The sequence below is a fragment of the Colletes gigas genome, unplaced genomic scaffold, assembly GCF_013123115.1.
Source record: "Colletes gigas isolate AHSC1104 unplaced genomic scaffold, ASM1312311v1 Colletes_gigas_Sc00018, whole genome shotgun sequence".
NCBI classification, from domain to species: domain Eukaryota; kingdom Metazoa; phylum Arthropoda; class Insecta; order Hymenoptera; family Colletidae; genus Colletes; species Colletes gigas.
In genome coordinates this window covers 3164797-3192488 of record NW_025106647.1, presented here as the reverse complement: position 1 = coordinate 3192488, position 27692 = coordinate 3164797, and the positions used below count along the sequence as shown (strand labels likewise).

Below are 27692 nucleotides of genomic sequence, written 5' to 3'. Positions count from 1 at the left end.
TTCAGAAAATTATTTAATTGTGTGTTCTTATAAAACCTATGGAAAGTTTTTTACAATAATGAAACAACCCAAACAGTTAAATGATATATTATTAAATATTCTTTACTTATGAAAAAATATAAATGTTTCTTTGTTTTTGTTTGCATAAAGATATTTGCAACTGTAAGTAAGATTGAAACCGAACAATGGATTTCTATTTTCGGCGTACGAGTGTTCGCCGTATATAAAGTACTATACCACACTGAACCAACGACATTCTGGCGTGGACTGTCCCAGCAGAAGGACAATTCGTTCTTCGGTTAGTATCCAGGTTGCATTAATATCTTGATTCCTCCTCGAGCTTCGTGAAGCTAAACTTAAAACGAAGGTGAGTAAATATAATTAAATAATAAATAATTCTAAAAGTTAGAAATTTATTGCAACGTTGATGGAATTACAATGATAACAGAATAATTGTTTTTTTTTGTCTTTTGTGTCTTTTCATTTCAATGGCACTGAAAACAGTTTTTTATTTGCTACGAATTTCACCGCTCGAAAGTGCTATTATTATTGATCAATTTGTGAGTTTTTATGAAACAATACAGCTGACGTTTCATATTCACAAGCAGATATTTCGTGCCTGTACTTTCTACTTGATGACACTTTAGCAGATTTTCTCACTACCATAGTCACGGTTATTGCATTAAACATAGAAGAATTATTTTTTTTATCTCATTCCGTGTACTTTTATTTAACAAAATTTTCATTATCTAAAAAGTTTTTAGACGTTAATGGAATAGGATGAGCGATATTTTATGTATTTCTTTTTTCATTTTACAACACCCTAGTAAATAAAATACAAGCTCGTATATTTTATTATTTCTGTTATTTAGTTCTTAAAAAATATCTAAATTTTATCTAAATTTAATTAGAATTATAATTACCGTCAGCATTTAAATAAGTTGACGAGTTTTTTAGGCGTTCGACAGACTCTTGAGACAAGCACCACCAAAATCGAGAAACAGGGTACAGTTATGCCCTCAGGGCATTATATTATGTACATCTTTCGCAAGACTTTTAAAGTACCTGATGGTGGTTTAAAAGGAGTCTGGCACACATAAATTGAGTTCGAGCGTGATTACGCGATTAAAGTAAGGTTTTCTCATCTCTGGTAGAAAATTTTAGTATTTGTTTTTAATATTTCTCCTAAGTAAGGAACCCAGTGTTTTGTAACGCCGTAAAAATTGGGAATACAATACATAATGCACATCATAAAATTGTCTGAAAACTATATGTAAATATTTCGTATACTTATATTTACATATTTTGCAATAATTATTGAAATTGTTTTCATCGAATGTCCATTCATAGCTTCTTATACGTCAATTAATAGCACAGTCAATATGCGTGTTACACTAAAGATACACAATGTTGCAGATTATATGTTTTTAAACAATTTTGTATTTTAATATATTCAAATCTTGAAAATTTCACAGAAATTCCATTACAATTTGTGTAAAAATATCTAGTTGAATATTTATGGATCATCAGATCCGGTTTTTACGTAATACATAGCATTTTATCAAAGCGTTTCGTTTAAAAGTATCTGGAAATCATGAGAATATTTTATGAAAGAGAAAGCAGCGAAGATGTTAAAGCGTGAATTCGGTAAAGTCATGCAACATGTATTTTTATTCAACACGTCTCATTACGTCCTCTCTGAGTGTACGAAAAAAGGTGAACGTTGAAAAACTTTGTCAGAGCGTGATAAATTTTGGAAAATACGAATGACTTTGAAATAGTCTTAATGTATTCTTCTAAAGATTCTTTCTTATGAAATTCTATTGATTTTCTTAATCCCGAACAGTTTCTTCGATTCACTGTTCATTAGATATACCCTTTTATAGATATAAAATAAAGTATTATATGTACATATAGTATGACCTCCGATATATGAAGAAATTTTCACTCCGATATAAGAAAATGTACGAAATGATAAATTTTAGAAAATACGAATGACTATGAAATGATTTTAATGTATCCGTTTAAAGATTCTTTCTTATGAAAATAGATTAAATCTAGAGAAAATCTATTACAACATTAATATAAAATAACCTTTTATAAATATAAAATAAACTATCACATGTTCATATAGTGTTATTCCGATATTTGAAGAAATTTCTACTCCGATATATGAAATTGTTTGAAATATTTCTCTAAAATACTAATGTGTTTTATTTTTCAGCCATGCAATACATTCTGTTGATCGCGTTTCTCGCAGTTGCAAGCTGCCAACCGTTCGAAACGCTTCACTCGTGGGATTTTGTCGATTTTAATTTTCCAAACGACAGTGCTCGTAACTCGTTGCTGTCCAATGGAGATTACGTCCCGGAGAACAATGTTCCTCTCGGTTTACACTTGTGGGCGGACAAAGTATTTATCACTATACCGCGATGGAAGAACGGCGTGGTGTCGAATCTGAATTACTTTTCAAAGGACGATAAATCAAGTATGTTAACGCGGTCCTCCATACTTGGTGTTAATTTTAACATCGATAGATTAAAATTTTAATATTGTACAGTAAAAAATTTTTATACGACGCCATGACAACTCCTTTTTTAGCAGATTCAACTATAGAATTTTAGGTCTGTAATTCAAAATGGACGATCAGAACGACTGAGAATCACGAGGAAACAGTTATTTTCTTTTAATAAAATATACATTTCTTTCGTTTTTATATTTTGTTTATATATTTTATACATTTCTGTTGTTTTATACGAGTAAAATGGAACAATTTTCTTAAAAGAAATTTAATAGTGATATAGAAGGAGTAGTATATGATTTTAAAAAGATGATTAGAAAGGTTTCTATCACGTAATCATTATTTTTGAACAATATTGGCAGTAGTAACGTCATTGAAAAACTTTGTGGTTGAATTAGCATATGAACACAGTACTCGATTACTATCAATTACGTATGACTCTTTTTATACGCAGGATCACCGAAATTAATTCCGTATCCTGATTGGGAAACAAACGACCGTCACAAGCCTGATGGTATTGTAAATATCTTTCGCGTTAGGTCTGATGCTTGTGGTCGATTGTGGGGAGTCGATACAGGCGTCGATGATATTCTAGGCAATACCACTGTTTTGCAGCCAATAAGGATCTTTGTGTTTGATTTGAAGACAGATAAGGTGACGTAAAGTATTTTTCTCAGTAATATATTTTCTTATAACACACTGATTGTTATCTCATTTGTTCATATATGATATTTGAATTTTAATGGAATATATAATCACAGTTAGAATAATGTAAATTACGAACAAACTTTGAGTAGTCTTTCAAAGAAATTTTTATAAAATTCTTTTTATGGTAAACGTGTTAATTAATGTTTTTAATTGTTCCATCGAACGAAGCTAGCAAGTTGTTAAATTGTAAAACTCTCAATCGTTTCATTTTTTAATAAATGTATTTCTTTGTAATAATTAGATGCACTTTGTTACTGCAGATACTTCGGATTTACACTTTGAAAGATTCGGACCAAACGCCGAATTCCTTCTTCGCTGATTTAGTGATCGACGTTGATCCAAACAATTGTGAAAACGCATACCTTTACACTTCCGATTTGACTGCATACGGAGTAGTAGTTTATAGTTGGGCTAAAAACGATTCTTGGCGAATCACACACAACTTCTTTCATTTTGATCCACTTCACGGTGAGATGTTTTGAGAAAATATTAAATATTTCATATTTTACATTTTTACCATCCAGATTATAGTTCCATATATGTTCACAACATTTATTATAAAACTTTTTATATTTCCTATTAATATTTTCACATCGATATATTTCGATAATTTTAGAAAATTTATTATTAAATACATTAGGTCTAAAGACACATCATAATGTTAGAGCAACAAACGAAAAATCTTGACGTCCATTACTTTCTTACAAATATCATTTGATCATGTATTATATTTTTTTATTTTTTCTATTAATGTTTTTCCATCGATATATTCATATTTTATTTCCAAAATAGTGGGATTAATTATCAGACTTTATGGCAGCTAATTTATTATTTATGTTCAAAGTAACGTGTCGAGGTTTCTCTAGAAGCATGCAACGTCAAAATTAATTATTTCCAGGTGATTACAACATCAGTGGATACAACTTCCAATGGACGGATGGTGTATTTGGAATGTCCTTGTCTCCGCGGCGAAACGATGGATACAAAACCTTGTATTTCCACGCGATGTCTGGTATCACGGAATTTTCTGTGTCCACGGAAGTCTTGCAAGACGACACATTAGCCAAGTCTGGCTCTTACCAGGTGTTCCATGTAGAGGGTACCAAAGGTCCAACGACGCAAGGACCTTCGTCTCTAATCGACTCGAAAACTTGCATAAATTATTTTACACAAGTTAACAGGAATGGAATCGCTTGCTGGGATACCAATGCAAAATTGAATCCAGACAGTTTCAGTAAGCATTAACTTAATTTGTTATTGTAGAGGAGTATTTAAAAACTGAATGTTAATAATTCCTGTCCAAGTTTTCTTTCACGACTCCTCGACTTTCGTTTTTAGATTCTTATTATAAAATTAGTATTTTGTTATTATTTACAGTTAAATATTATTGTTTACTCGTAAGCACAATTCTTCATACTACTTTGTATATTTGCTATCGATATTACCAGTATACGTATATTTTATTTTTGCTATTCATCGATTAAAAAATAGTATTTAAATAATTTTTAATTGCGAACAGTAGGCAACGAAATGGGTAGTCACACAACCAGTGATACTTCTACTTACGTCAATTGCATAACGAAGATTTAAAAACGAAGGTTGACACATTAAACAAAAGTATACGTTTATGATTGTTCTGAGAAGTCTAATAAAATTTTTGTCAAAAAATTATCTATGTCAACAAGTTTAATGATACGATTGAAATCAAAGTTCAAAGGAGCAGAAATTACGAATTAATTCTTTTTAAATGGTTTACAGATTAAAAAACAAAAAATTAAATTCTAATAATATGAATTTTTTTTATATCCTGTTACTGAAGTAGACAAACAAAATTTTCGATTCTTCATTGTAGAAATATTATCGAAGAATATTCTATCGATCGATTATTATGTAACAAAATACTAAGAAATCTTGGCTGCATTTAGAAAACAATTAACGTTGAATAATTTGTTTCCTCTTCCAGTACTTGCCGCGCAGGATAACACAACGCTGGTCTTCCCCAACGATTTGTCCATCGACGAATCCAACAACATGTTATACGTGCTGTCAGATAATTTGCCGCAATTATTATTCTCTAATTTCGATAATAAAGAGCATAATTTCTTTCTTACAGCGGCCAGCCTTGAAAAACTGACAGCTCTCTGCAAGAAACAAAACTCTTAGAAAGTTGAGTACCCTGGACTTTTGCTATTCAAAATATTTTTTATTGAAATTTGAAATTCTGGCCTTGATTCGAAACGCACTTTTATTTTATAGGAAATTTTTAAATTGTATTCGTACATTTTCACGTCGAGATTTGTTTAATTTTCCAATACTTATGTCTCCCCTTCCCTTGTTTTGTTTACATTACTACGTGCATATTATCATATTATAACATCAGCTACTCTGTTGAAGCTGCTATTAATTTTGTTGGTTTTATGCGTAGATAATTTGAAAATAATAACTTTTTCAGGTTTCTATTCGTCTACTTTTATTTATAGCGATTATACAAAAGAACCGAGTTGTATTATTTTCTCAAAACTCAGTCATTTGCGTCACACATTTTCGTGTCGTAGAATTTATTTGGTATTTACAAGTACATTTAAACTAACGCCTTACGCGTACATTGCCTTTTTCGTCGACTGAAATTATTTGGTAGAAAATAGGAGAAGAGCTTACTAATTATAATGCAATCTTTATATGATACGTATGAGCGTTACAATTTCATGGACAATGGAAAGAAAGATTACTCTCGTTTGTAAATAAAATCGTTTTTCGATGCGTTGGTCCCGATTATATACTTATCGTAAACGTATTGTAAAAAAATGTAACGAAGTATAATACATCGTCGGCCATTTTTCGATCACAGGATGTTGCACGTTTTCGACTGAAATCAACGCAAGGTGTATGTGAATTATTTTCAAAATAGCTTCGAGTTTGGTGAGGTTCCACAAAATTTACAGGAAAATTATACATCTGAAAACTATGAAAAATGATTTAAACATTTTTTAGAGATAATCGACACGGACTTGAGGCTTTAAATTATTGCTTTACTCCATACTAATCAATATTTTTTATTAATCTTAATTAAATAAGTAGGTTGTTTAAGCATCATTTATTTTAATAATTTCTATATTTAAAAATTAAGGAAGGAATTTTCAAAACTAGTGGTCGAGCATTTTATATTGAAAACATTACGTCCTTAAACTAAAATTTTTACAAACAAAATTACCATATATTGATTAATTCCATGGTTGGGAATATCAAATCAAAATTATATATTTTAATATTGTACTCTGTATTTATTTAAAAATTGAAACCATGTTTATTAGGATTTGTTTTTTAATTTTGCAGATGTAAAACTCTTTTGTAAAGTTTGTAACACTCACTCGTTCAACCTGTATTAGTTAATAGAAGTGAGTCATTTTTATATTTACCTTGGATTTATGATTTACAGTACCAGTCGTCTTTGTGCCGTTCTCCACAGTTTGTTGTCGTCTCGACTTAAACATCTTTGACATTTTTCCTGGTAATTTAAAACAATTATAAATTATCATCATATTGTGTATCGTTTACACAATTATAGATGCAATTTTAGCTATCTTTTGGAAGGCATATAAACGCACAAAAAAATAAAAGTGAAAATTCGAAATTACTCTTTTTAAAATATTCGTTTGAACAATAACATTATTTAAAATTCATATAACATCAAAGTATTATATAACTAATATAAATATGTTTTATCGAAACTCGTTTCAATAGAAATTTACAAAAATTAACATTAAGTTTTATAAATGGTATACTTCTTTAATTATTTTTTATATTATTAATCTGGACAAAGCAAAAATGTTAAATACTCTGTATTTGTCTCTGGAAACTAAATTCCGTGTATTTCTTTAAATAAAAGAAAATTTAATACAATTTGTCCGCAGAATTTTTCCTATTTTTAATTTGCTCATGACTGACCGTAGTTTTTCACTTAAGAATCTAATTGCAAATATACTTTTCTGTGCGTTTAAATTAAAAAATTATTTAAACACACAAGTTATATCATTAAAAGTTCTATTTAAACTTGATATTTTTTTAACCAGTTCTTCATAATTTTCTCACCAGTTCTCGGCGCTGGTGATTGCACAACATCAGCGTCATCCTGCACATTGTCGTTCATCATTTTTTCCTCTTCGATGATTTTCTCTTTGTCATTTTGCTTGTCGATTTCTATCGTTTCCTCGGTGTTCACTCTCGACCTTGACGACCTAGAACTTCCAGTTTTCGTCGAAGATTTCCTCGAGCTTGATTCACGTTTCTGCGTTGACTCAATGACGTTGGTAATTTCCGGTTTTTCAGCCACAGTTTCAACTTCCGTCGCATTTACAACGATATTTTCATCTTCCTGTTCGATCGACGATGATCTTTCCGCAGACGAATCGTTGCCATTTCCAGACTTTAGTCTCGGTGGTTTCGGTGGTGGCGTGGAATCGGGAATGGACGCTTGTTTCTCTGGACTCGTCTCTTCCTTGATATTCTTAGGTGACTCCATCTTGTCCATCGATTTCGATCTATCATTCTCATTGTCTTTAACGTCGGTAGTATTATTTTCTTCGTTCTCGAGTTGAACATTCTCCTTATTACTTTTCTTTGCTTCTTCGTTAGTTTCGTTGTCGTTTTTATTATTATTTTCTTCGCTGTTCGTAGTTTCAGATTTCTTCGTTTCTTCGACGTTGTTCTCTGCGTCCACTTCCGTTTCTCGCGTTTCGTTGTCATTTTCTATTTCCGCGTTTCCATTCTGTGCATTGGACTCTTTGGACTCTTCTGGTATATCCTTTGATTTAACTTCCATTTGGTTTGACATGTTCGACGTTACTTCCAACGGTGTTTTTGCAGGCGAAGCTTCGGGAGATTTCTTAGGACTATCAATTTTTTCGATATTGTTCATCGAATCAGGAACACCGTTCATGATACTTTCTCGATTATCTTCTGTGTCTTCTCTAACACTTTCCAAGGGTGTTTCTATCGTTGCTGAAGTGGTAGACGTTTCTTCGGTGATTTCTTCTTGATTTGACTGCTCCTTTTCCGTTTCGTCTATCTTCTCGTCGTGAACTTCACTTTGCATCCTACTTACAGGAAGTTTTAACGGTGGCAAAGAACTTCTCTTCTGAATATGATCCTACAATAAAGATTTGCTATTTGTTTCTTTTTGTAAAATATGTCAACATTAGAATGAATAACTTTTTGGTTATATATAAATTACAGGAAGAATGTACAAGATTTATTATAATATTGAAAATATAGTAAAATATGTCGTAATTGAAAAAAGAATTCTATCAATGCGACCTAACTGTTGTATTAGATTAAATAATCCTCATGAAACCTTACATATGTATATTATTTTACAAAACAAGAAAATTAATTTGAAGATTATAGAAAGACATTATAAAAATGATAATTTAAAAATGTGTACAATAATATAGGATGATTATTTAAGTGTACGCATAATTTTTAATTACAGTTTGAGTAGCTTCCATTTCTCGTTGAGTCAGATTATTCGATTCGCGTCGTTGAGCAACCAAAATTGTATGACAGCCACCACACGCAACCTTGAATTCAAAAATAATATATACATAAAAATTGGAGAGAAAATATCGTAGAGAGAGGCAAATGGTAAACGGGCGAGTTTATAATTACGTTCGTGACAAACACTTCCTTGTATCTTGGAGCAAAAGTTAATTCGTGAACATTGTTCTCGTTCTCTTCCAAACCCAATTTCCCGTGTCTTCCATCGCCACACGTGAAAAGTTTTCCAGACTCTGTTGCAAAAAATTACTGTCAGAAAGGTAAAACATAATTATTTATTACATGCAACACAAATGAAATTATCTTCGAAATACTTGACGAAATAAGTAACTTGTTTAAGCTTGTGAAAATGAAAAAAAAAATTCTGATGTAATTTTTTTGGCCAACGAAAACAGTTTTATTCATTAGTTACTTTCACATTAATTTTCCGATGTTATGTTTTGATGGTGAATAGTAACGTAACAGAAACATTGTTGCGGCTGCAACTTTTATTTTTTGTTATTTTTTTGTTCGTTATTGTGGTTGTAACTTTCGTTTAGATGATTCAGAAATATATATGCAAACTTTGTTTACCAGTTACAATGGCAGTATGACTTTCTCCGCAAGCAATCCGAGTAATTGTTTCGTTTTGCAGCGCACCGCGCGGAAGAAGCTTTGGCGTGAAGAGTTCCGTAACGTTTATTCCAAGACCGAGTTGGCCGCTCGAATTATTTCCAGTGCAATACAAATTTCCATTCTCTGTAATTTAAAAAAACAATAATGTCAATTATCGAAACATATGTACCTTCGTTTACTGGAAAATAACTATTTGTTCACGTTTATGTACACTTGGCAGAACTCGATACAAGAAATCTATTCTAAATGTTACTAATGCTACTTGATTATTGTTTTTTTACTTGCAAACAGTCTTCAGAAGAATCTGAAAATTTAGTAAATAGTAAGCAGTAATTTATATTTATTTATGTTGATGAAGAAAGGATGTAAGTCGACATAAATTAATAATGAATATAATAATGCTTCTCATCTCATACTCGTCTTCAGAAAAATCTGAAAATTTAGTGAATAGTAAGCAGTAATTTATATTTATATATGTTGATGAAGAAAGGATGTAAGTCGACATAAATTAATAATTAATATAAGTGTAAATAAATGGATCAATTCGAAAAACATGTAAAAAATTGCTATTTGAGTTACACTAATCAGTAAGATTAAATATTGCATACCGGCCAGTATGAGAGTATGATGACCACCGCATGCTACATGCATGGCGGGACAAGGTAGTTGCATCTGTTTAGGCGCAGCTTGACTAGAAAATTTCGCATCGATTCCCAACTTTCCACTTTCCGACTCGCCGCAGACATAAACCAGACCGCTTTCTGGAAATAGAAATCGATGACCGGAAGTTGTTACACGGTGACATACTTTTCTCTACAGAAAGTTACTACAAAATCGATCTAGTTTACGAATCTGAGACCCGTGGTTAAAAATACAAATTGTGACAATAAATAATTTAAATAGAATGTATCGTTTTAAAGAATCTTTTAAATGTAGAACATTTTTGAGATTTAATATTCTACCCCAAAAATTAGATTAAATTCATTTTGTAAGCGAGATTCAATTACAAACTTTGTTATAACAAGTGATGATAATTAGCGATTCAAAAATACTGTAATGAAATATAGTAATAATTTGAATAAAGTCGATACTGTAATTAGTTCCGGAGGAAATAATTATTTATGAAAAAATGCTGGCTAGTAATTACACGGACGTCCTGTATACAAATTTAAATTCATTTTCAATTAAATGAACAATTTATAATCCAGTTTTATCGCACACAAGTCGTATAATCAATAGGAATTGCTGATACTTCTTTGGGTGCATAGAGTAAAAGTAAATTTCAAAATGAACATAGAAGACAGCATAAATAATAATAATTGTTATATTCGTTAGATGGAGGATGAAGAGCCTTTTAAAACGAGCATTCATTCAAGTCGATAGCGTAATTAGTTCTGGAGATATAACGATTTCTGTTTCAAGTCGATAGTGTGGTTAGTTCCAGAGATATAAGGGTTCGAAGCGTTTATTTACGTTTCATTCTGACGTCGCGAGTTCATTGACCTCGCGCCCGTATATAGTAAACAGTGTGTAGTAAATTGTTGGAAATATTACGACTTTCTGTTCACGACTGTCACGACTCACGAAACAGAGATAGTGTAATTTAAAAAATTACCTCTTCATTTAAATTACGATATCTTCAAAATGGAAAGTTGCAACAATATAAAACAAAAATCATTTCAAAGAGGAAGCTTTGCTGATTCTAATAAAGACTAAATAATGGGCAAAATACTAGTAGCTTCGAAACTGCACGCGTCTAAAGTTTTTAGTACTTTTAACATTAAACCTACCACGACTGGTCAAATGACCGTTTTTAAAAGTTCATTTAGAATTTCTAATACACAATATTATTTTAGCTCCATTTAACTACACGACTATTCTTATAGTATACGTATAATGAATTTTACAAGATTCACTTCTATTCTTATTGTTTGTTTTCTGAGAAAAATATGTAGTCTGTCTGGCCTACCACGACCGGTCATCTGACCGGTTGCTGTATGTATAGCAAAGACGAAAGAGAGAATCTTCGGTTTCCACTGTCTTAGAAGAATATTACAACGCGTATTAAAAAGTTAAAATTTAGAAGTGTGCAGTACCGAAACTATTAGCGTGTTACGCGCGCAAGCGCGAGATCCTGGATTTGGTGAGGAAAGAGAAAGGAGTTCCGGCCGAACCAGGCTCTCTATGTATACCTTGGGAATCGTAGGAAGAGGTTACGTGGACGAACCAGGGGCTCTATACCCTGGAAGCCATGGGGTTAGATTTAAAATATATGGTTTCACGAACCAACCAGGGGCTTTATGCCCTGGGAGCCTCGTAGGATTTTAGAATGTTTTAGGATCTTGCTCTGTCGTAATGGTACACCTCGAGCGGTAAAGGTGTACCGGGTTCGTGAGATACCCCTAGTCTTACTGTTAATAGGATTCAGGGTTGTATTAAGTGAATAATGCAAGTGAGGATAACTACTTGAATATATTCTAGTCGATGCCCAAATACAATGGCCAATTAACACAGCTGGTGCTATTGCTATGTTGCCTTGACGGCGAAAGTTCTATGTCGGCTTTTACGCGGCGCGTTCGCGGGAGCTACTTCTCGATTAGTCTAATGGACACTCACTAATAAAACCGTTAAGGTAGGTACGTTGCTTGATGGGGATTATAGCCCGATCTTGCCTCGAGTGTCAAAGTAACGTTGTGTCGAGAGTTTTAGAAAAAACTGAGCTCCTCTAGTAAGAAAACGCGGCCCTTATATGTATACTAGAAATTGAGCCTTCACAGTGGCAGCGCATTACCATATAAGGTAATGAAAATTGGGCCGGGTGCTCACATATGGCATGAGTCAACCCTGTTCAAGGGGTTGTACGCTAGATCACATCGGGCCAACACCCAAGCCACCAAGCGTTTCGTTCCCATACATGAGTGATATGTAACAAATGTTTTATTAATTATTGAGCCACTGTTAGAAGCGGCAAAGCCTCCCCTTTAAAATGGTTTTTGGTTTTTGTTGATCGAACTTTTCGTTTTCGAGATATCGTAATTTATGTAAAACGATATTTTTCTTAATTGGACTATCTCTGTTTCCGTCTGACGCGTCGCGTCGTACCTCTTTGTCGCACGTGAGTCTTGACCGACTGACCTAGTTCCGGCGTAGTATTTCCAAGAATTTACTAGGCACTGTTTACTATTGTCACGCGCGCGAGTTCATTGATATCGATGAAACGTAAACAAATGCTTCAGATCCTTCTATCTCCGGAATTAGCCACTGCATCAACTTGAAACTAAAATCGCTATATCTCCGGAACTAATAAAGCTATTGACTTGTTCGAACGCCCGTTTTAAAGAGTATTTCATCCCCTATCCAATGCCTACACCAGCTACTATCATTTTTGCTGGCTTCTACGTTTATTTTCACATTTACTTTGTCGCTACATACCCATAGTAGCTTCAGCACTTCCTATTGATCATACGACTGGTGTGGGATAAAACTGGACTATAAATTGTTTATTTAATTGAAAATGGATTTAAATTTAAATACAGTTTACGTAATTACTAGTCAGCATTTTTTCTTAAATAGTTGTTTTCTCTAAAATTAACTACTGTATCGACTTGGAACAAAATTCATTTTCAAGGGCGTTTTCATCTTCTATCCGATGAAAATTAAAAAATTTTTTAATATAAAAGAAAAGGATATCTTACGAATAAACATCAAAACACAACTTTCTATACATATAATGAAAAAATTACAAGTACGTTGTCTCCTAAAAGAGAAAAAGAAAGACTGGTCATTTGACCCGTCATGGTAGGAATGGGTATACATGAAGTACCGGTAAGTTTAGTGTTAAAACGCATTAATAGAATTTTGTAAGATGGAGAGTAAAAAAATTACCTCTTCATTAAAATTACGATATCTCCAAAACGGAAAATCGCATTGATATAAACCAAAAACCAATTTAAAGGGGGAGACCTTGCCATTTCTAACAGTGGTTCAATATTAGAGAAAATACTAGTAGCTTCGAAATTGCACGCGTTTAAAGTTTTAGCATTTTTAATTACGCATTATTAGACTGTTCTAAAACAGCGGATTATTTACCAAGAGATTGACCCGATTTTAACGAAGTAAAAATTAAGCATAAGGTTTTAATATCAAATTAATTCATTGTATGCTTACGATCATGTTCTCAATAATTATAATGGACGTAATAATAACAATATTTAATCCGTAAATTGCTTCTCGCGAAAGTAAAAGAATCAATTTGTCAAGCCAGATGTATTTTCAGTCTAATTACCTGTCAGGAAAGCAGAATGGTAATAACCGGCGCTAATTTGTTTCACAGGTTCGGTGATGTGTACTTTCGTTGGTTTATTAACCAAACCGGAAATGTCGGGCAGGCCCAGTTGGCCCTCGAGGTTGCTACCCCACGCCAAGACAACGCCATCGTCGGTGAGGGCAAGCGAGTGATAGGAACCAGCCGCCACTTGAACTATCTTGGCTCCAGCCAATCCTGAATCGTACACCAATACTGGAGAACTAGCATAATCGCCTATTGCAGAAGTTCCTCGACCTAGTTGACCTTCCTGGTCACTGCCGCAGGTAAAAAGCTTTTGTGCCCCTGGAACGTTATTACTTATACTCCATTACTTGTGTTTTTAATTTTCAAAGATAATTGTTCAGCGTGCACATTTGTTTATAATTCGTAATTGATTCAAATTATATTAGATATGCGCTTCAAGCGGTAATTTAATAGCGCTTGAATATTTGAGGGGTAGTGCAATAATGTAACGCAGTTAAACTATATTAAATTTAATAACCTATTTTAATGTTAACACAGTATGGTTTACACTCGACTGTTGATTAATTTTGATTTGAATATGTTTGATTCTAACTTTGAGTCTAACATTTGTTTTATTCTTGTTTGTTTTATACTTGCTCGTTTTATTCTAACTTTCCCCTCAGAAATTCTACCCTTAAATACAAATCGGTCTAGGGTTCTGGCGGGGATGAGGCACGCGGATTGGTTGTCATTAACATTTTGAAATTTGTCAGGGAAGGCGGTCGTTTTCCCTGATTGGAGGAGTATTTTGGTGGAAATTATTAGCGGAGTGACCGCCTCCAAGCCATCGGTCACCCTCAGGTACCAGGGGCACCATCGAGTGACGTCCGGTAAATTCCGCGTGCCTCGACCGTAGCAGGTAATAATTTTATGAAGCGCCTTGACCTTACTGAGACATGCAAGACGAAATAAAACTGAAAAATGTTTAAGCCTAAAATAAAGAACCATATTACCGATTGTAAAACGTCGTAGAAGGCTACCGATGGTCGATGGCTTCATAAACTTATTGTTGCTACGGGTCAGTTCAGGGTTTCTTTAGAATATTGGAATCTATTTACAATGTATGAAAGCCTGAACTGGTTTATGATGTATGTTTTGCTGATGATTAAAATATTTCTTTTTTTTCGACGAACCGACGTGTAACGATTTCTTTTAACCTTTTTTTAGGCGTACATGGGTCACGTTGTAATTATGTTGTTACCTGTAATCAGATACTTGGCATAGTTTTTTTGTTAAAACGAAGAAAAACAATCGCTATGTGACGATTGCAAGATTATACCATTTTTAATACTAGTTACCCTTTAATTATATTTATTAAGTAAAAAAGATACTTTACAGACCAGTTTTCAAAAAAGGTGGCCACTTTGAAATTAACTGTATGAAAATTGATTGTAGTCAATGCTGTGTCAAAGAAATACCAGATCGTATAATTGTAATTTATTTAAAATTTTAAAAATTTTAAAAAATCTTTTCAAACATTTGAACATCTCTAGTGACTACAACATTAGCCAACCTCGCAAAAACATAAATATTTTTAAATTTGTTTATAAATTAGCTTTCATTTATATTTCATACGTAAATTAGTTTGCAAATTAAAATCTATGAACGAACTTTTTTAAATCGACATCTAGGCAAGCAAACATGTGGACAAAAATACTAACGCCATTGATTTTTACGTAACAATTGGTGGCCTAAGGTGAAATTGAACTCTGACGAGAGCTTTAAAATTAAAAGGGTATTAGAGCAATTAGTATGAAAAAATAAGGGTATCGCGAATACTGGTATGATATAGAGTATCACGAGTTACAGATAGAAATCTTCGGTATGAAAAATGTGGCCACAACATGCTTCGTTGTTAAAAACGTACTCGAGGATTTTTCTGCTTCAAAAAGCAATTTTATGTAACGAGATACCTTATCGAAAGGTGTACATGTTCACTATCGGATAGATCGTGTTGCTAGCCAAGCTACAAGACTATAAATACAAACTATATAAAGTATAATTAATACTAAAAGCGACCGTACTGAAATTTGAGTGGCTGAAATTTAAATGGACGACCTGATAACTGAGCGAAACGGTTGAGTATTTATTGTAATACTCGTTTTTCTTAAAATTGCTTTTGTTGCTTGTTTATGTTTAAAAGTAACAATATATTCACAGACATCCCCTCAAGTTCACTGAAATTATTTCATGAAATATACAGGGTATTTCACCTAACTTGACCACTTTAAATATATCGCTTATTTTGTATGATAGAAAAAAATGTCAAGGGGAGAAAGTATTCTGTTCGAAGGCGCCAAGACGGTGATGGATCGAATTTTTTTTTCAAGGTCATTTTTTTCGAGATTTCAAGGTCATCGTATTTTTTTTAAATGGGACCACATATTTTCGCTACAACAGTCTTATAGCTTATAAAAAGACGAATCCAACGATGTGCGATATGTTGACCTTCACGTGACCTTTAGCGAAGGAATTATGAAATGTTTGTCAGTAACTTCAGTACGCGTTCGGAGACGGTAAATGAAGGAATTTCAATTTCATTGAAACAGTCTTAAATTAAATGTTTATTTTAGAAGGTGTTCAAAATGTGCACCATGAACCTGGATACATTTTTGGAGGCGGTAAATAAATTCTTGCTGAACATTTTTCAGTTGTTCTACAGTAATTGATCTACATGCATGTAGAATCCTTTGTCGCATGTTTTCTGCTGTTGTGGGAATATCATTGTAAACTGTATTTTTTAGGTGCCCCCACAGAAAGAAATCAAGTGGCGTAAGATCCAGCGATCATAAAATCATTTCCACTTTTTCTGCTGTAGTGTACATGATGGAGAATCTTATTACACTGCTATCGATACCGCAACTTGTGTACGTCGCGGCTTTTTGACAACGCGCTATTGACCCGCTTCGGTCATTCCCCTCTTACAATAATAATGCTTGTAAACATACTTCAACCGTTGAAAGGAGAATATGAATATCTATTTATAAGCACCAGAAACAATTACACGGTACACTGTTTCAATGAAATTGAAATTCCTTCATTTACCGTCTCCGAACTCGTACTGAAGTTACTGACAAACATTTCATAATTCCTTCGCTAAAGGTCACGTGAAGGTCAACATATCGCACATCGTTGGATTCGTCTTTTTATAAGCTATAAGACTGTTGTAGCGAAAATATGTGGTCCCATTTAAAAAAAATACGATGACCTTGAAATCTCGAAAAAAATGACCTTGAAAAAAAAATTCGATCCATCACCGTATTGGCGCCTTCGAACAGAATACTTTCTCCCCTTGACTTTTTTTCTATCATACAAAATAAGCGATATATTTAAGGTGGTCAAGTTAGGTGAAATACCCTGTATTTGACAAACAGTTTGCACAAACTTTTTCACTCATTGTACGATCATTTTTGTTCAATATAATAGTTAATAACGTGTATATGTTCTACATTTATCAAACTTTCTTTGTCACATTTCATATCACATTTTGAGATATTTACAGAAACTAATAGAAGAAATTTATGAATATATAAGCGAAATCGAAGGTGTTCGATAATTTCTTGAATATAATAGCTGTTTTGTGAGGGAAGAAAGGTTTCAGTGAGTTATTTTTATATCGAAAGTTGAATGACTGCCATAATAGAACGTGTTTGTAACATGCAATGTCATGCATGTGATTATATAAATTTTTGGTTTCTGTAAAACAGAGACAAACGGAGCACGTCGTACCTGTACAAATTAGAGTGTGCGCTCGCCCACATGCGACGTGCGTGACCTTTTGTGGCTTCAGAACTGAAAATTATGAGAACTCATTGTGAATTCAAATAATCAAAGTGTTTTTGATAATAAAATTTATTATCAAAATTTTATATATCTATTAATAAAATTTGAAGTAATTTGTCAACGTTTCAATGTCTATACGAAAGTTGACTTTAAGCATCACTTTAAAAGAAACATTTACGCACCCTTTAAATAGCTTTTTTAAATTACGAATAAATACCATTTTTTTTTTTTATTTAACTCGTGTAAATAGTGTATTTAATTTTTCTAATAAAATTAAAAAATAACTAATTGATATTAGATATGTATAGATTATATATTGCAGAAAGAAAGAAAGATCAATTTTCGTTAACCGCAAGCCCTATACAGGGTGACCAAAACGTCTGAGCTAACACGACTTACAATGTCTTCCAGGATCATTATTTTCTACCATACTCAAAGGGTAAGGGATCTATTAGACTCCCACGCGTCCGTTTAGAAATTAAATATGCGTGAAAACAGAAGTACGAACTTTTCACGCAAGATGGTTTGCTAATGTGATTCTTATGACCAAGACCCAGTTGACCCCAATCGTTGCTTCCGAAGACGAATAGCCTGCCAGTTTCTGAAAGCAGATAAGAATGAGCTATTAGAGCACTTTAATTTAACCCAAATCGGTTCCATTTTGCTAAAACGTCGTGAATGTTCAATTTCTCGTGAATTTTTAACACTTTCACTGCTATGTCGCCTATATATGTATAGCAGGATTTTCCATTATGGAACTAGAAAAATTAATTCCCAAGTTAAGATGTTGAGAGAGATAAAGGATAGAATTTCAGCGAGGTTAGAAAATAAGTACTGAAATAAATTTTAGGTTATGTAATTTACAATGGTCTAAAATGGAACAGGATTTATCATTATGGAACTAGAAACATTAATAAGTTGAGATGTTTAAGGAAGTAAATTGGGATAGAATTATAGCAAGGTTAGAAAAATAAGTACTGAAATAAATTTTAGGTTATGTAGTTTACAATAGTCGAAAATGGAACAGAATTTATCACTATAGAACTAGAAAAATTACTTCTCCAGTTGGGATGTTGAAGGAAGTAAATTTGCATAGAATTATAGCAAAGTTGAAAAAATAAGTTCTGAAATAAATTTTAGGTGATATAATTTACAATGTAAATTGTTTCCATATGACAGTGAACGTGTTAAGAAGAGATTTGTCGGCAGAACAACTATGGTTCTGGATATTAGTAAGTAGATATAGTTGATTTTTCGTTTAATATAGTCGACTCTAAAAACTTGGATAACATATAGCCATAAATTATCGTGGAGAGTATTAGGTTCATAGGGAAAGTTTACGTGTCCAAATAATTCTGCGATTAAGTGAAACAGTTGATAATAACGGTATGTTGGCTGTAGTCGTATAGGTATGTTACGTGCACGAGGATTGCGTGGCCATATCGATTTACTGGACAGTGGCTATCCCTGTATAAGCATATCCCGGTCGACTGTAACTTCTTCGCAAAGCATGTTACAGAAGCTGCAAATCATATGGGTTTCCATCCCCGCCATTTTGCGCAGAAATTGGCTAGCCAACAAATCACCTTGTAACAATAGACATTCCACTTGTGTCATAAACACAAAATTAAATTAATTTTACTTAGTTTAAATAATAAATTAAATACAGAATAGAATTAGTTTTATTTAGTTTAAGTTTAACTTTAAATTAATTCAAAGTTGAGTTTAGGAATAAGAAATTTTTAAAGTGAAGAATTCAATGGGGAAGCATCGTTTAGAAGTTAATTTCTATTATTTAATGTTTACAGAAGTATATCTTAAACGTATATAAAATGTATTTATTATGTATAATGTCACAGAACTGTTACGTTCTTTGTTATCGTTTTATCAATGATGATTATGGTTTCTACCATCTTCAGTGTTTATAAATCGTGGTGCTATCGTGATGCAAACGAAGCAGGAAGGTTGGCATGCAAGAAGTTAAAATGAGTCCATAAACAGTGTCGTGGGATAAAAATAAGTCGAAAAAATGACGGAAAAATATTTTTAGCATGTAGTTTCGTCAGATTAAGCGAGATCTATTTTTAACGCAGCGATGGATGGTTTCGTAAAAATGCTATAAATGTTTAAAAAGGTCGTAAAAATGGCCGTGTGATACTTCCGTGTCACTGAAACAATTTTTAAGAGACAGTCGTAGTAGAGTAAGCGGAAGCTATTTCGAGAATTATTTTCGAGCAATGGCGGCGATAAATTCGCGGGAAAATATAACAAACAGTTAAAAAAGATACTAAACGCGATCACGTGCAACTTTCGTATCACTGAAACGATTTCATTCACGTGTTCGTCCATCGATTTCCTTTAAAATCAACGTAAGTCGTCTCGAAAGATCGATAGGTTAACACGAACAATATCCACTTTGTACATTAGGTATTCTACGAATTGTATGACAGTTACGTGTAATTGTTACGTGTCATAGAAACAGAAATTGAGTCATGTCTTTCACGTTAAGAGCGTGGGTGAGTCGTAGATATCCAAATATAGCATCGAAAAAGAAAGTTAGTAGCACCCAGCTGATTGTTATACCAATGCATTTGACCTATAGCACAACTTTTTATCGTCATTTAACCCTTTGATGCATCAAAAAATTTGCCAAAAATAAGAATAATTATTTAAACAAAACAATATTTACATATATCACTTTCATATTCATTAGAGAAGGTAGAGAAAATGTTCGTTTAACTTCTTTATGTCTTTAATTTTTTTTAACATTTGTTTGAAATATTGTTCCAAATTTTTACATATACCGAAAAGATGCAAGAAGTTTATTATCTATGGACGGATGTTGCTTAGAACCTAATTTGATCTTGAAATGAGAATATAGAACTCAGATATAAAACATATTTTCTTCTTTTTTTTTACACACAGTAAAAAAAGGAAATTATTTTTAATTGTCAGTGATCAAGGGGTCGTTAAAACGTGTTTTTTTTTTCATAAAAAAATGTTTTTGACATTTTTGTTCGCTACGATATTCTTTTTTATAGATCGAAAAGTGCAAATAAATTTTGTAAGTAAAAATATTTCTTTCTGACGGAAGTAATATTATGTAAGTGTATTCGAGACTTTAGAAAATAGTTAATGGCATGATAAAGTAATTGATTTTCGATTATACGTTTCCATCGCGTTTACGTTATCGCCATTGCAGGTCATCTATTCTGAATATTCGTAAGTTAATATTACAATTTGTTCTTTCCAACTGATTCACTGATTGTTGGTTTAAGTAATTTTCACTTTAAACGTGTTTAAAACCAAACTTTTTGAATCCGCCAGAAAACTATTAAGTTTATTCGTTCCACAAGGAATATTTAATGTTAATTAATATAATAGAAAGTTAAAATTTAAATTTTTTAAATACATATAAATGAGTAAAAAGATTAACTTACGACAAATGACTGCAGAATGTTCGTCTCCACACGTGATGAACACCACTGGATCTCTGCGGATGAAAAAATGCGATGCAATGTTGTCTGCAAAGCGGCTGCGACCAATCGTAAACACAGCGCCCGTTTCTGTATAAATTGAACAAAGATTTTGTTTAATTTTAACGTTTCCAATTCATAGCGTTTAAATACAACAAATTTATCGTTACCTTGAATTTATCAAATTAGGTTTAAGTACTTAGAGAGGCAACTTAAAAATTTTTAATTTAATTTTTTAAACATTGATATCAAAATTTTGATAATCGTACACAAATTGCATCTGAAAATAGAATTATTATGCAAAATGACTTCAAACTAATTGCAATGTTAAAGGTTCCACTGTTAGGCACACAAAAATTTACCAATAATGTGAACGTCAATAATAAATCATCACAAAGTAAAATATAAATGATAATAATAATAAGTGAAATCTGAAAAATATAGTATTTAATATGCAAACGAAGAGTAAGTTTTTGGATAATTTTTCAGCCTTCATCGATACATCCACAAAATGATGAATTAATTATGAAGATGTACATATTTTTTCATCGATAAATACTTTTGTAGATGTACTAAACAAGACTACAAAACTGAATGTTAAAGTAGAGACTAGAATGGTGAATAATACATTTCTCAACGACAGTAAAAATAATGTAACCATAAATTACAAAGTAACAATTATATTTTATCCTTCAAGAATAATAGGATTCCTTTTTGCCTATAATTAACGTTTGCAATAGCCAACGGAGTTGGTTTTATCTTTCTCAAAATTGAAGTCGCGTGTACCAGCATTTTAGAATTTGCAGTACTCGTTAATAAAAACGCAGACGCGCTAAATCTCCAATGATTTATTTAAGGAGGTTAACGCGATAACGCGATATCAGTGGACGAATCGTTTCTTTCTTTCGCGTCTGGCACGAAATGCCCATCGGGCGTAAAAATCGTGCGCCATGGAGAAACGGACACAAATTCTCCGACAGCTGGAACCGTACATTATCGTTACGAAGCTCGACTAAAATTACTTACTGGACACAAGAAACTTAAAAGGCCTTGTCAGATATTTATTTAAAATGCAAATATCGAACGTTTCGCGTGGGCCTCCTAATCAGATCATAGATAAACGAATCATTGCTAAAATGACTTGGATCTAAAAAGAACCTTTAGTTGTATCTGGATAACGTTACGTGCACGGTATCTAAAAAATCTGACCGTGATTGTTTCTTTCTGAAACGAGACTGGAAATTCTTTGCAATTTGTTGCACAGGAGCTAAATTCGAATTCGATTGAAAATTGATGGCAACCGTAATCGATAAACGTCGATACGACTTATTGGAATAACCTCAGTCGTGTCTAGAAAGCCAAACGTACAAATTTTTTTTATAAGAAGCCATTATTGTTTCTTTCTAAATTTCTGTACGATTTGAAATTTTTTACACACCTAAAAGTTAAGTAACCATTCATAAATAAATAATACTAATTGCTGGAATAATTTGGATCTGAAAGTAGACGTACAGAAAAAGTTATTTTAAATTAATTTGCAATAGAAAATTTATTTTAAACTAAATATTTTCAACCACAATATTTTTCTACTTAAATTAATTTACAATAATATTTGTTATTTTTTTACGAGTATAAAACGTATCTAGAAAAGAGATTGGACAATTTAATGAAAGTTTCTACACAGCAGTTAATTTCAAATTTATTAATAAATACAAATTATTACTGGAATAATTTGCATACATTATTCTGAAATGAGAAATTTTAAAAAAATTTTTACACATTTGTTAAATAAAAATTCATTCATAAATTTGAAATATTAGATAGACGTCAATATGAATTATTATAGAATAGTTTGCATCTGAAGGTACAATAATCGTATTTAAAAAGCCAAACGTCATATGCAGGTGATCCAAAAAATCTAGTCATCATTATTTTTTTTTTTTTTTAACGAGCCTGCAAAAATTTGGATTCAATATTAATTTGTAAAATAATAACGGTAACATTCAATGCATATCGAAATGTCATGATCAAAGATTATTGCACTAAAGAATACTCTTAACGAACATGTTCATTTAAATCTTGATGAAAATTGCAATTTCGATCCAAATGAGAAAAATCCTTTTTTACTCAAATTATTTCTAGAATTAATTTTTGTAATCCCTTCCCGACGAACGGTGGGCATTCGTATTATACGAGGAGTACGCTTAATCCCGCCATTTCCAAGTTATTAAAAGATCTCGATATGCTTTCGAGTATATTAGATGCCAAGTAATAAATTTATGAAAAGAATTTAATATTTTGACAATATTTTCTTCCTATCATCTTTATGGAAAATACGTGTGGTATCGGGAAATGCGAGGAACTTGAGCGGAGTAAGAACTATAGGTTAAAAGAGAAAGCGTTACAGGTCGAAAGGGACGGGAAAAACCCCTGGGTCAGCGGGCCCAGTGACGCGTCCTCTCGCGCAGGGGTGCGAAACGCAAGCATGACCATATTTGGTCATGTACGCGCCCGAAAGAAGCTTGAATGGTGGGGCGGAAAAGGTTTTAAAAAGGGATGTTTCGAGCGGAAAAAGGAGACTCACTTGACAAGACGTTGCCGTAACAAGTCGTTTTAAGTTGTTGTTTTAAGTTGTCGTTCTAAGTTATATCAGTTTAAGCGTAGCTGTTATTCAAATAGTCTTAAAATTAGTTCCTAGTCACTTTTAATATTTAAATAAAGATCTTTTTGAACAAATACCCACATACGTATGATATCTTACGTGGGTTGCAAAGTTCTTATACAATGTGATAACTTTCTCTTTGGTCTGTAAATCCGCCAGAAATACTTCAAGGATGCTATACTTTTTCAAACTTATATGTATAGTAACATATTATAGCGCTGTAACGGCAAGTAAAGGACAGATGGTATCGTTCCACTTTATCGTCAAGCTTTTAAATATAAAATGTTAAAATGAAATTCTACCATTGATACGAAATCAAAAGAACGAAAATAGATTTGAAAATAGAGATGACAGCGATATTTTATAAAATAATTTTAAATATTGAGCCATATGGCTACATTGAGAATAAAACTAAAGGAAGATTTTGAGAAAATAAAATGAAATTAGCAGCTTTCGAAGTAACAGCGTTATACTTCATTCACAATAAAGTTTAGATGCTAAAGGTTGGAATCACGGGGTCTATACAGCCACGGAGCGAATGAATTTTTAAGGACGACCTCGGTGATCGTGACTGTTAGAAATGAAAGGGGGCTGGATATCTGTGGCTGTCGCGAAAGAAAAGGGGCTGGAAATCTATTTGATCGTCGAAATTATCGCATCACCTTCTAGGCGGGCAGTCGTTAAACGCCTCGCGGTAAATTCAGTTCATCACTTCTGAAGGTCAATGATGCAGCGTCTGGTGTAAATCCTTCGAAGAACTCGCGTTTATGTTCTTCTTATCAAAAGTTCAAACGTTGTCCCTTTGCATAATTCATCGCTCATCCATCTTTCGAGCAGAACGTGTTCTTTGGTTGCGTTGACTTTAATTGCCAATTACGTTATCAGGGATCCTAGATCTCTGCTGGGATAAATTTACGCATACGAGACGATCTCCGAACGCAGTTGATCGTGCATGATTCGTAAAATCGATCGAAAATAAAACTTGTTCGGTATGGACCAGAGATATGTTAAGAGTGTAGAATTTTTAATAAAATTTACTTGGCTGGATGGATGTTTAGATGAAGTCTAAGTCTTGAGGATCTAATCATGAAGCTTGGTATAGTAATCTCCATACATTGAAATTTAAATGCAAAAAAATAATGTGTAAAAATAATAAAATAATATAAAAACTTAGATTCACCGATACTTAAAATTTGTGATACCTTTAATTGTTACTATAAAATATATTCAAAGTTATGTAACACTGATACTATTAAATTTTTAAAAATTAATTTGAATCTTTTAATATTTCGTATTTCTATCCATATATCAAAATAAAAAAAATGAATTTTTATTCTTTTCTTTCTGCTGTCTTTAGCTGTTACACTATAATCAATCTGTCAATGCCTTGAAGTCGCTATTATAAAGTACAAACTTTCCTGATCTGACAATTTAACAAATATATATTTCAAGGCGTGCATAGATTCTTGTGATTTATAATATTTCACGATATTAATTTTTCGGTGGTTAATTACTGTACTATTTCATTTTATAAAATATAGCACTGAAACTTTTAATATATTGACAACGAAAATGTTTGTAAGAGATCGAAGTTCAATTAATGATTTTCTGGAGAAACAAAGTATAAACAAATGGAGTGTCGAATTGTATCGTAAAATACAGTACGTGAAATTACTATTCCGAGTCACTTGGCGTAGAACGTGTCCTTATTTTGAGACGTGACATGCGAGATGGTAAATTCACTGTGCCGATATCATCGATGCGCTCATTTTCCACCTGCTGGAACTGCTTCGGGTCGTTAACCCGAGAAACTATGGTTTAGTAGTCATGAAAGCGTATTAAAATGTATTCGCCCGCGCATCGAATCAATTGCAATATTTAATTCAACTTCAGGTGAGTAAATAAGATAATCTCGTCTTTGCTCCTATGTTAGCAATAAGTGTACCAACTCCAAATAATTATATTATTCGTGTTGCAATACGTTGAAGGGTAATTAGATGAAATATCTTAAAGGGTAGTTCGAAAACGTTTTTCAAAAGAAATTGACCCTGCATGCAATACCTATTTACTATTTAATAATTGTCAAGTATTTTTCGTTCTCTGTCTATGACTTATAAAATTGTTCAATTGAAACTATTTATTTGAATTTATTTGTGACAATAAGTGATATTATTTAATTCTGACTATAGGTTTTCTATGTAAATTTGCATAATAATTATATTCTATACAGTGTGTAGCTACAAAAATATTATTGCTACATTTACTTATAGATCCTACAGTTATTTAAATTTGATATGTGACACAAAATTACATTTTGTTAAGATTGGGGTTAATATTGAGAATTGAATAACAGTGAAATGCATGTCATTTCTTGTTAATTACAATTTTATATTTTCTTAGGACCTTCAACTTCTTGATTTAATTGCGTGCAATAAATTACGTTAATGTGTGCAATTTTGTAACACGGTCGTGTTAAACAACAGTGCTTTCCATATTCACGTTGCAGCCCACATTTCCGTAGATATAGCAAAAAGAAATGTGATTACAGATAAATCTATTTTTCCCAACATTTGCGTAACGTTTACGCATAACGGTTTTATGTTTCGTAAAGCAACGTGATATCAACATATTGTTGCATTTTGAAATTCTAACTACTACGCAATGCGTGCAATTTGTCGACTATGAATAATCATTTGAACGCGTGGACATGTAATACATAATGTGAAGAAACAAAGTAAATTATTTTTTAAATTCGTAGAAGAGAAATTTATTTTATATAATATATATATAAAAAATCATAATAATTCTAATTTATAAGTATTCCCATACAACTGCTCATGATTATAATGAACGTTGTACATAGCTATAGTGCACAAAATTGAAATTGTGTTTTCTATTAATTAATAATGTTTATTATCATGTGCATCGTAGACTAGCATATTAATACAGATAATATTTAAAAATCATTAATAGCTTTGCTTGTTTATATTTTTTAATAAACATTGAAATTTGATCATACAAGAAAATATTTATTGACAAGTAAATTATTTATAAACTGAAAAGTTTTCGACTGTTTGACCCAGTAGATAGTAAATAATATTCGACCAATAAATAACATTTAATTACACAGCAATAAGTGTACATGTGCATCTACAGGTGAAACTTGACTGGTATCAAGAGTAATAACGAAAGCAATAGAAAAAAATGTTTAACGATGCTTTCAAAGTAATAATTTACAAATCTAAATTACCGGCAAATACGTTAAAGTGGCAGAAACAACTACACAAACAGTTTTCTTAATCACTAAGAATTATTTTACAATTTTAGCCGTCATAGATAACAGCATCGTGAACTTTTGCACAATTCGTAACACAATTCTAATTAATATGTATGGACATTTATTGCACATATTTCTATTGCAACCCGTCATGTCTTCGATTTCATCAAACTGCGGTTATTCCTTCAATTAGAATACAAATTCGTATCATCACATCGATTAAATTAGAAAACTCATGAATATCGTTTGTTAGTGATTTATGTTTAATTTAGTCGATACATAAATCACTAACAAACGATATTCATGAGTTTTCTAACTTTAAATATGGAATCTGAAGCCCGTCGAATCGACAGGTTCCGTAAATATAGCGATAAAAAAATATTTGTTTCTATCTTTTCAATGTATATTTGCTCGTAATTTAGATGCATCGATTGCATTTAATAAACTTGATTGAACACACGACGCGCTTGACTATGCATATGTACATGTTTGTCTCCGCGTTGGTGATGTCGTTTTCTAATGCCTACTTTTCAAACTGCATCGCGTACGTGTCGCTTTTACGCCGATTTGCCGGCCAAATGTTGTACGCGTTTAAGAAAAATTATTAGATAAAGTGGGATCGCTGTCTGAGAGGTGCTGATCGTACAGAAAATCGTAACGAGTGCATAAAATCGTGCGTGATGCGTGCGTTTTCGTGGAACGTTTTACCGGGTATCGTCTCCAGGTCCGACAAGCCCATGCTTACACCTTGCGCCGCGAAACTTGCA

At 32.4% G+C, this 27692-nt stretch overlaps 2 protein-coding genes across 2 annotated transcripts; one reads left to right on the top strand and one right to left on the bottom strand.

The window, feature by feature from the left end:
• Positions 1 to 257: 257 nt before the first annotated feature.
• Positions 258 to 6902, top strand: LOC122400467 (protein yellow-like). Its single transcript, XM_043401953.1, has 6 exons — positions 258 to 367; positions 2225 to 2488; positions 2976 to 3175; positions 3490 to 3697; positions 4128 to 4463; positions 5193 to 6902. Exons 2-6 carry the CDS (start codon positions 2227 to 2229, stop codon positions 5390 to 5392), a joined length of 1206 nt encoding a protein of 401 aa, XP_043257888.1. The 5' UTR covers positions 258 to 367; positions 2225 to 2226; the 3' UTR covers positions 5393 to 6902.
• On the bottom strand, positions 5988 to 27692 carry LOC122400458 (X-linked retinitis pigmentosa GTPase regulator-like). The gene is made up of 12 exons (XM_043401943.1): positions 27634 to 27692; positions 20951 to 21076; positions 18019 to 18111; positions 17457 to 17519; positions 13683 to 14006; positions 10006 to 10158; positions 9356 to 9520; positions 8894 to 9015; positions 8716 to 8805; positions 7319 to 8375; positions 6646 to 6734; positions 5988 to 6095 (listed from the first exon to the last, which is right to left on the bottom strand). The coding sequence occupies exons 1-12, from the start codon at positions 27662 to 27664 to the stop codon at positions 6072 to 6074; spliced, it is 2337 nt and encodes a 778-aa protein (XP_043257878.1). The 5' UTR covers positions 27665 to 27692; the 3' UTR covers positions 5988 to 6071.

Excerpts from the sequence above, each read along its gene's own strand:
- LOC122400467 (XM_043401953.1), top strand. The coding sequence starts at position 2,227 with ATGCAATACATTCTGTTGATCGCGTTTCTCGCAGTTGCAAGCTGCCAA. Across the intron at positions 2,489-2,975 it reads TTCAAAGGACGATAAATCAA|GATCACCGAAATTAATTCCG; the intron begins GTATGTTAACGC and ends TTTTATACGCAG. Across the intron at positions 4,464-5,192 it reads ATTGAATCCAGACAGTTTCA|TACTTGCCGCGCAGGATAAC; the intron begins GTAAGCATTAAC and ends TTCCTCTTCCAG.
- LOC122400458 (XM_043401943.1), bottom strand. The coding sequence starts at position 27,664 with ATGGGCTTGTCGGACCTGGAGACGATACCCG. Across the intron at positions 21,077-27,633 it reads GGACCTGGAGACGATACCCG|AAACGGGCGCTGTGTTTACG; the intron begins GTAAAACGTTCC and ends CAATTTATACAG. Across the intron at positions 10,159-13,682 it reads CCATTCTGCTTTCCTGACAG|AAAGCGGTCTGGTTTATGTC; the intron begins GTAATTAGACTG and ends TTCTATTTCCAG.